This window comes from Colletotrichum chrysophilum (genome assembly GCF_026319265.1).
Source record: "Colletotrichum chrysophilum strain AFK26 chromosome Unknown scaffold_245, whole genome shotgun sequence".
In the NCBI taxonomy this organism is placed as follows: domain Eukaryota; kingdom Fungi; phylum Ascomycota; class Sordariomycetes; order Glomerellales; family Glomerellaceae; genus Colletotrichum; species Colletotrichum chrysophilum.
Window position 1 is genome coordinate 32,932 of NW_026517532.1, and position 9,169 is coordinate 42,100.

The window sequence follows — 9,169 nt, forward strand, 5'->3', positions numbered from 1 at the left end:
GGTTGCGGCACCCTAGGTGATTGGAGACTCAGAGACGATATCTGAAGTTTAGATCTCGATCCCCGGTTCTCTTTTCTCGAAGGTCTTCCATTTCACTAGACAAGATCGCTCTCTTCTCCTTTTCTAGTTTTCTCAGGTAGAACCAATGAGTCATGACTAGACATTCCGCGACGAAGATGGCGCCAAGGGAGAAGCTATTGCCGAGCAAGTAAGGGGAGCTCCTGTATATCTGTCCTGCAACCGCTCCGGCCGAGTTTCCGATAGTCTGCTGGATGCCAATGGCAGTGGCTCGTCGATCTTGACATCTTCTGTCAGCTCGCCGAACTCAGCATTAATGTGGAATATTTACACTGCGGGGCCATGTTGACATTGAGCCAGGCAAGATTGAGGCCAGTTCCATTGTAAACAGCAATAGTGCATACGAAGCAGGCGAAGTACTTGACGGCATTGTTACTGACACCGATCAGAATCGCGTAGCCGACGGCGCCCAGGATGTTCGTGCCGAACAAAAACTGAATCATTGATCAGCACTATTCGAGTTGACGCGAACCATGTTACTCACGAAACCGCATTTCCCATACTTGTCAGATAGGAAAGCGAAGGTAAAGAACGCCAAAGCTCCTAGACAGTAGACTGGAATAGTCAAGTAATTCGCCGCCAGTGTGCCATGTCCCATGGCTCGAAGGATTGAGGGCAAAAATGTTCCAAAGCCGTTGGTGAGAATGTTTTGGCAGAACTGGGTCCAAGCACTAAATTCTTGTTAGTACCGACTTGAACAGCCCCAGGCACTCGAAGTTTACCTACGATAGCCAAGTCTTTGCGTCCAAGAACGCAAGTTTGATCTCCTGCCAATCGAGCTCCTCGCTTCCCATGTAGTCCAGACGCTCCTGATGACGTACTTCCATGAGTTGACGTTCGTTTTCGTTGAGAAAATACGCCTTTCGAATGTCACTGGGAAGACCAAACCACACTGCGAAGGCGCAAAGAATGCTGAAAGCTCCTTCGACAATGTAGACCCATCTCCAGCCTGCGTATCCTCCGACACCATCCATTTGTAGCAAGCCATAGGCAAGTAGCCCACCAAAAGCGCCAGATATTGCTGTGCATGAGACAAGATAGGATGTACGCTTGGCCAGCTCGTCTCGTTTATAGACCATTGTGAGGTACATGTTGAGAGACGGAAACAGGCCTCCCTCGCAAGCTCCGAGGACAAGCCGACAGGCATATAACCCACCGATGTTCTTTATAAGGCCATTAGCAATTGTAGTGACCGACCAGATGATACAAAGGATGGTCAAGACGAATCGTGGTTCGAAGCGCTTGACGAGGATAACGGCAGGGACCTCGACCGGGACGTAAGTGACGAAGAAGAGAGATACGGCAGTCGAAAATTGTTGCTCTGTTGCGCCAATGTCATCAAGAAGACCTGCAACTTTTACATTGCCTAAGAGGAGGTAAGTGAGATTACATACTATAAGTGACACTGATGACGTCTGTACGTACCAATGTTTGATCTGTCAATGAAGCATGAAAGATAGACAACAAACAAAATCGGGGTAATCGCAAGATCGATCTTCTTTACAACTTTCGCCTCCTCAACTCGGTCGATCTGAAAGGGAGAGGACCCTGCGTTGTGCTCAATAAAACCTTGCTTGTCGGCCGACTTTATATTGCTTTCACCCTCCAAAGGCATATCTTGGTCCGATTTCAACATGCCTCAAAATGTCAATAATAGCTGCTTGATTTATGAACAGAAACTTGGGAATGATGGAAAAGGAAATCTGAGTTACACGACAGTCTGTCCAGAAGTTATTGTTTTCCAACGCTCAATCCAAAGATGGTGCTTCAATCCCGTAACAATCATCTTAACCCTCAATTTCGGAGACCAAAGATGCATTGACATCTTCGCATCGCGTTCCCGAGCCGCCAAGGAGAAAGCTACCTCATGACGATCTCACAACGAAATTAATGTGGAGAAGGTTGATTGAAGAGATGAACGATCTGATAAGCTCGATGGTTTGTGGAAGACATTCCCAACGCCTTTCGCACCTGTTGCGATAACGGGCCAGCTTACCGAGACGGTTGGTTGTAACCGAAAATACCGAGTATCCTTGCCCGAGATGAGGGGATCTTGATGCTACGTCTCGGGGCTTATCTCAGCTGCTTCGGGTTGGCTTCCCGCTCCTCGGCCCCAATTTGGTGCACTCAGTCTTTTTGCTCGTATCTGATCTCCCCATATCGGAACGCAGCGCATCGGGGCCGGGCTCCGAGAGCGAACTCGGCGATTGTGGGGCCCTCCGGCGGTCGGTTTGCCAACGCCGACACGTGCAATAAAGGCACCAAGTTGTATGCTGATGAGATTCATCGACTTGAACGTTTGGTTCAAGGAAATTGAGCTTATGTCGCCGATTCAAGCGCTAAGATGGGTTCACTTGGATACGGTCAAAAGAAGATCCGAATCGCCATTGGTAAGTTCCCAGATTGGCTACTGTAGTGTAGGAAAATGGGCACTAACCCATCTCTAAAGATCGTGGCGGTACGTTTACAGATGTACATGCCTACATTCCCGGCTCTTCTGAGCCAGAGAGTGTCTTCAAGCTGTTATCGGTCGACCCACGTAATTACAATGACGCTCCGACGGAAGGGATTCGGCGTGTACTGTCACACTTCAGAGGAAAGCCACTTCCTCGCGACGAGCCGTTAGATATCACAGATGTTGAATCAATTCGGATGGGCACTACTATTGCGACGAATGCACTGCTCGAACGCCAAGGCGAACGAGTCGCGTTCCTGACCACGAGGGGGTTTCGCGACCTACTTGTCATTGGCAACCAAGCGAGGCCTCATATTTTTGACTTGAGCATACACAAGCTTCAGAATCTGTACGACACCGTGGTCGAAATTGATGAGCGCGTCACGATGGAGGAGTTTCTCGAGAATCCCGAAAAGGAACCCATAGACATCAACAGCGATGACGCCCTGGTCGAAGGCTTGACAGGCGAAGCAGTCAGGATCTTGAAGAGACCCGATATTGAAGTCATCAGAGAGCAATTGAGACATCTTCAAACCGAAGGATTTAACAGCTTGGCCATATGCTTCATTCACTCCTACCTTTACCCCAACCACGAGGACCAAGTTGCCGAACTTGCTCGGTCTATGGGCTTCGAGGTCTCCGTTTCATCGGAGCTTCAGCCTACAGTGAGCCTATTCCCAGCTGTGCTCTGGAGATAACAGCCGCTAACTCACATCAGATAAAAATGGTTTCTAGAGGGAACTCTGCCACCGCTGATGCATATCTTTCGCCTCTCATCCGGCGTTATGTCAAGAACTTCGGCAGCGGCTTCAAGGGCGGAATGGACGCTGTAGCTGGCAAGCTTTTGTTCATGCAAAGCGATGGTGGTCTGTGCCTGTGGCAGAACTTTTCTGGTCTGCGAGCTATTCTTTCTGGCCCTGCAGGAGGGGTGATTGGCTTTGCGCGCTCGTGCTACGACCCTGACGACAAGATGCCTGTCATCGGCTTCGATATGGGAGGAACTTCGACAGACGTCAGTCGCTTCTCGGGTACACACGACCATGTCTTCGAGACCGAGACTGCAGAGGTGACCCTGCAGACTCCGCAGCTCGACATCAACACTGTTGCTGCTGGTGGAGGGTCGATACTGCATTGGAAGAACGGTCTGTTCGCGATTGGTCCGGATGTGAGCAGCCCCATCCTTGCTCTAAAGATGAGATAACTGACAAGTGGCAGTCTGCGGGGGCGCATCCTGGGCCTGTATGTTACCGAAAAGGTGGTCCTCTTACGGTCACCGATGCCAACCTATTCCTGGGACGACTTCGCCCCGAATACTTCCCGGCAATCTTTGGCCCTGAAGAGAATGAGCCTCTGGACTATGATGCAACAGCGTATGCTTTCAAGAGGTTGACCGACAAAATCAACGCGGAGGAGGGAAAGTCATTCACTCCCGAAGAAGTCGCGAGTGGCTTCCTGCGCGTGGCGAATGAGAGCATGAGCAGGCCGATTCGATCATTGACCGAGGGAAGAGGCATACGGACCTCAGAACATGTCTTGGCCACCTTCGGCGGGGCTGGAGGCCAGCATGCCTGCGATGTTGCCGAGGCACTGGGCATCCAGCGGGTTGTGATCCACCGGTACTCTTCGATTCTCTCAGCGTACGGAATGGCATTAGCGGATTTGACCCATGAGATCCAACGGCCTCGGGCGGCAAGACTGTCGGAGATGAAGACGGTCGAATTTGCCAACGAGTTTGGGTCTCTGACTGCAGAAGCTGGCGAGACACTCGCCGCCCAAGGCTTCACAGACCAACAAATCGAGTATGAGCTGTACCTCAACCTCCGGTATCAAGGCACAAACAGCTCTCTCATGATCCAGAAGCCTATCGACTCTTGGGACTTTTCCCGGAAGTTTATTGAACACCACGAGGAAGAGTTTGGATTTGTGCTCGACCGCGAGATCCTTGTCGAGGATATCCGAGTCCGCGCCCTTGGCAAGACTGCAGGAACGGAAAACAGGAGTGTTTCTTCTGCACTCAAAGCCGTTGACATCAGGTTGGCGCCACCGAAGAAGAGTGCGAAGATGACGAGGGTCTACAGTCAGAACCAGTGGCATGAGGTGAATTTGTTCAAGCTGGAAGATCTTGCGGCAGGGGACAAGGTGCCGGGTCCTTCCATTATTCTCGATCAAACGCAGACTATTCTCATACAGCCAGGATGGGCAGCTACTGTACTTCCGAGGCATCTTTTGCTCGACCGGGAAGAAACGCCCCTCAAGGATACGGCCTCAGAGGACCCTGATGTAGTGGATCCGATCCAGCTCTCCGTTTTTGGTCACCGCTTCATGAGCATAGCGGAGCAAATGGGGCGTTCGCTCCAACTCACGTCGGTTTCTATCAACATCAAAGAGCGCCTTGACTACTCATGCGCGATCTTTTCCCCTCAAGGTGGCCTTGTCGCGAACGCACCGCACATTCCGTGCCACCTTGGCGCGATGAGCTATGCCGTGGCCTACCAAGCCGAAAGACGGGGCAACACCCTTCGCCCTGGCGACGTCCTGGTTTCGAACCATCCTGCCGCTGGCGGTTCACATCTTCCCGATGTCACAGTCATTTCTCCTGTGATTGACGAACACACCAACGAAGTTCTTTTTTGGACAGCGTCGAGAGCCCATCACGCGGATATTGGCGGTATTGCGGCAGGATCGATGCCGCCACACTCCAAGGAAATCTGGCAGGAAGGGGCGTCTTTTACCTCGTTTAAGCTTGTCAATAACGGCAAGTTCGATGAGGAGGGGCTGGCGGAGATCATGTTGAAGAAGCCTGCCTCCTACCCTGGCTCTTCCGGGACGAGAACATGGAGTGACAACGTTAGCGATTTGAAGGCTCAGATTGCCGCGAACCAGAAGGGCATTCGATTGATCCATGAGTCAATCAAGGAGTACGGTCTTTCTACGGTACAAGTAAGTTCAATTAGCACTAATGTTCTATACGGAGTCTGAAGACTAACGAGCGTTCAGAAATACATGCTTGGGATCCAAGACAACGCTGAGAAGGTCGTGAGAAATCTTCTACGACAGGTTCATGACCAGTTTAGCGGTCTACCGCTGGAAGCAGAAGATCAGATGGACGATGGATCGAAGCTGGTGCTGAAGATACACATCAATCGTGATGAGGGGTCCGCCAAATTTGATTTCACCGGTACCAGTCGAGAGCTGTATGGCAACCTCAATGCCCCACGAGCCATCACCTTCAGTGCAATCATCTACGTCCTGAGGTCACTCGTGAAAGAAGACATCCCTCTCAATCAGGGATGCCTTGCACCAATCAATGTGGTTCTCCCAGCAGGCACTATTCTCTCGCCCTCTCTAGGGGCAGCAACTGTGGGAGGCAACGTCGAGACATCGCAGAGAGTTACAGATCTTGTGCTCAGGGCGTTCCAGGCGGCCGCGGCCAGCCAGGGAACGTGCAATAACCTGACATTTGGGTACGGGGGTGAAGTCATTGATGGCAAGGCGAGACCAGGTTTCGGTTATTACGAGGTGCGTTGGTTGAAGCTTTGCCACCGAACAGTTCTCTGACCATTTTCTAGACAATCGCAGGCGGCGCTGGCGCGGGTCCGACGTGGGCTGGCCAGTCTGGTGTTCACGTTCACATGACTAATACTCGAATCACTGATCCCGAGTCTCTAGAGCGACGCTATCCTTGTATCTTACACGAGTTCGGTATTCGGAAAGGCTCCGGTGGCCAAGGTAAGTTTTCGGGCGGAGATGGATGCATTCGTCATATCGAGTTCCGCCGCGATGTGCAAGTCAGCGTTCTAAGTGAAAGACGTTCTGTGCCTCCATTTGGGCTCTGCGGAGGGGAGCCAGGTACACCTGGCGAGAACCTCTGGATCAGGAAGGACGAATATGGGCTCCGAGAGATTAATCTGGGAGGCAAAAACACATGTCAGATGCGTAAGGGCGACCACATCATCATAAGTAAGTGCATTCATATCCCTAATCTTTTCATTTGCGATGCTGACATAATGATCTCAGAGAGTCCAGGTGGAGGAGCGTATGGAAAGTTGGTATAAGATCAGGGCTAGGGGTTAGTTAAATATTGGGTGGTATTGCCTAACAGCACCTATGGAAAGAATAACTGACGAAGCAATTGATTGATTTACATATGTCTCCGCGACTATGCTTCCTGTATACTGAGTGACTCCAGTTCGGCATGATAGTAGAAGGAATCAAAATTAGAGATAACAACGACACGGACGATAACAACGGATGACAACGACGATAACAACAACAATGCTGACAACGATAATAATCATAATAATAATGATAAGAACAACGAGAACGACAATGATGACAGCTACGACGACGACGATGACGACGACGACGACAGTAACGATAACGACGACGACGACGACAGTAACGATAACGACGACGACGACGACAGTAACGATACCGATGACGACGAAAACAATAACAGCGATAGTCGCCAGTTAGCCTTTTAGCTGAATAGCAAACTAATGTGATCAAGTCAGACTCTTATTTTTAGAAGGACTCTGATTTGTTATTTTTAACAATATACGGTACCCCCCTGTCTTTCCCTTTTTGACGAGGAAACAAATTAAAGAATTTGCTTGGAGACCCCCATCTTTCTTGTGCCAGAGAAAGACATTCCTCTGCGTGCTTACTATTGTCGCTATCGTCGCCGTCATCATCGTTTTCCATCTTTGTCGTCTTCCATCCATACTTATCATCACTATTGTCCGTCGTGATCATCATTGTCCGCCGTTATCGTCCCTGAGCGCCTCTCATTATTTCAGCCCCCAATACCGGCATTCTTGCCATCGTAGTCTGAATTCTTAGTATTCAAAATCAATTAATGTTGCCACATAAATCTTTGTTGAGCACGTCACGTTATACGATTAGATGATGGAGTTTCTTTCTTCCTGCTGACGTCTGATTTCTACTTTCGCACAGCAGGTCACTGCGTATGGTCACGCCTTACTGTCCACCATATGAATTGGACAGAGACAGTTATGAAGGCCCGCAGCCAGAGGAGCACTGAGAGGTATGCATCCTGAGAGTGTATTTGTTGAATCAGCTACTTCCTGGCCGGACAGGTCCGCCTTTGAAATTTTAGTACACTGTAAAAAGTTTGAAAGCGATGGCTGACCTTGTTGTCTTCTGAGTTGCTTCCACCTATAAATAAGAGCCGTACCACTCCAATTTGATAATTCCACGCGGACCGCGTCAAAGTTTCACACCGTGGGACGAGTTATCATTTCTGTTGCAGAAAAATGACACAAACTTTCGACTCAGCGCAAGAAGCGTTCACAGGGCACGCTGATAAGCCGTACCGTCCCCGACTGCCTACCAAATTAGCACGCACTTACAATCGGCTTCCACAAGACATCCAGGACGGCAATGAAAGGCAAAATTACGCGCAATGTATTCTGCACCGTTTATGCGAAGGCAACCTCATACAGATCATCGCTTATCTCGACGGCTGCAGTGTAGAATGTCTACGGAGAACGGCTCGGCTCTTCTTCAGACTCTGCCCAGAAGTCTTCCCGGATCATTACGTCGGCTGGGTGGGCGGGGCCGGCGGACCTAGTCTAGGCCTTCAACCTATAGGTTGGCCAGCTATCAGAAGCAATGGTCTGCTGGAGGGCCTACTACAAAAAGACATGTTTTGTTTGGGATGCCGCCGAGCTCGACAATCAAAAGATTGGTCACACAGGATGCACCGGACGAAACGTCTCAAGAAGTGTTATCGGTGTCTGAAGCGGCATCCTGCTTGTCTGTTTTCCATGCGCCAGCGACATCTTCCTGAATCTTCTTTTCCGCATTGTATTGCGCATGAAGGATATGTGAGGCTTTGCGAGCACAAAGTTGTCACGCAAAAGGACCTATTGAATACAAAGGGAAGGGAGTATAGCGTGCTCGCTCAGTGCTTACACCCCAGTCACACCACGCCCAATGGTGGCGTTGCTGGAAGCCACGATGAAAATGCAAACTACGCCCGGGCCATGCTGGTGGGAAATTGGCTTCGGGGGGAAGAGCAGTTCTTGATTCTCTCATGGCAACGACATCTTTGTGGACCTGAACAGGAGCCCTTTTCTGCGTCAGAGCCCGAGCAACCTGCAACCCAAGCTCACAGCGGGCCGAAACACAATTTCTTTCGCCAACTTATGACCCGAGTTGGGAAATTGTTTGGCACTCCCAACCTTCTCGAATCGAATACGAAAGGCACCGTCGAATCGAATTGTCGCGCCACTGATGCAGACCAAAGCCTGGTAGAGACTGAAGAGAACGGCTCTTTGAACTGGTGGGGCGGCATGGAGCATCTGAGAAATCTCAATCAGCAACAGAACAGCTATCGGTTTCAGATGAAATGTTTTCGCGGCCGCTGTTCATTTGACCGGAAACACTGCGAGATCACGATATGCGAGCGGGAAATAGCACTGCCATTTTACGTAGAGGTTGGTGAGTGTTGGTATCAAGCGTTGGATCCGGACTCATATAATCTGAGGCATGACACGGATGGATTTAATGTCTACTGGTGTGATCAGGAAGCATGAAAAAACTACTACATGTCTAGTCTTTCTCGAATGCTGAAGTACAATGAGTATGCTTATCCCCTAGAAACGGACTACA

The 9,169-nt window shown here is 50.1% G+C and overlaps 2 protein-coding genes across 2 annotated transcripts; one reads left to right on the forward strand and one right to left on the reverse strand.

Moving 5' to 3' along the window:
• Window positions 1-311: 311 nt before the first annotated feature.
• Window positions 312-1,169, reverse strand: COL26b_013658 (uncharacterized protein; the record flags this gene model as incomplete). The annotated part of the gene is made up of 3 exons (XM_053186253.1): window positions 312-512; window positions 563-749; window positions 805-1,169. 3 exons carry the CDS (start codon window positions 1,167-1,169, stop codon window positions 312-314), a joined length of 753 nt encoding a protein of 250 aa, XP_053029803.1.
• Window positions 1,170-2,422: 1,253 nt separating this feature from the next.
• On the forward strand, window positions 2,423-7,017 carry COL26b_013659 (uncharacterized protein; the record flags this gene model as incomplete). Its single annotated transcript, XM_053186254.1, has 7 exons — window positions 2,423-2,468; window positions 2,528-3,198; window positions 3,252-3,698; window positions 3,749-5,473; window positions 5,531-6,052; window positions 6,103-6,497; window positions 6,873-7,017. 7 exons carry the CDS (start codon window positions 2,423-2,425, stop codon window positions 7,015-7,017), a joined length of 3,951 nt encoding a protein of 1,316 aa, XP_053029804.1.
• Between the last annotated feature and the right edge of the window lie 2,152 nt (window positions 7,018-9,169).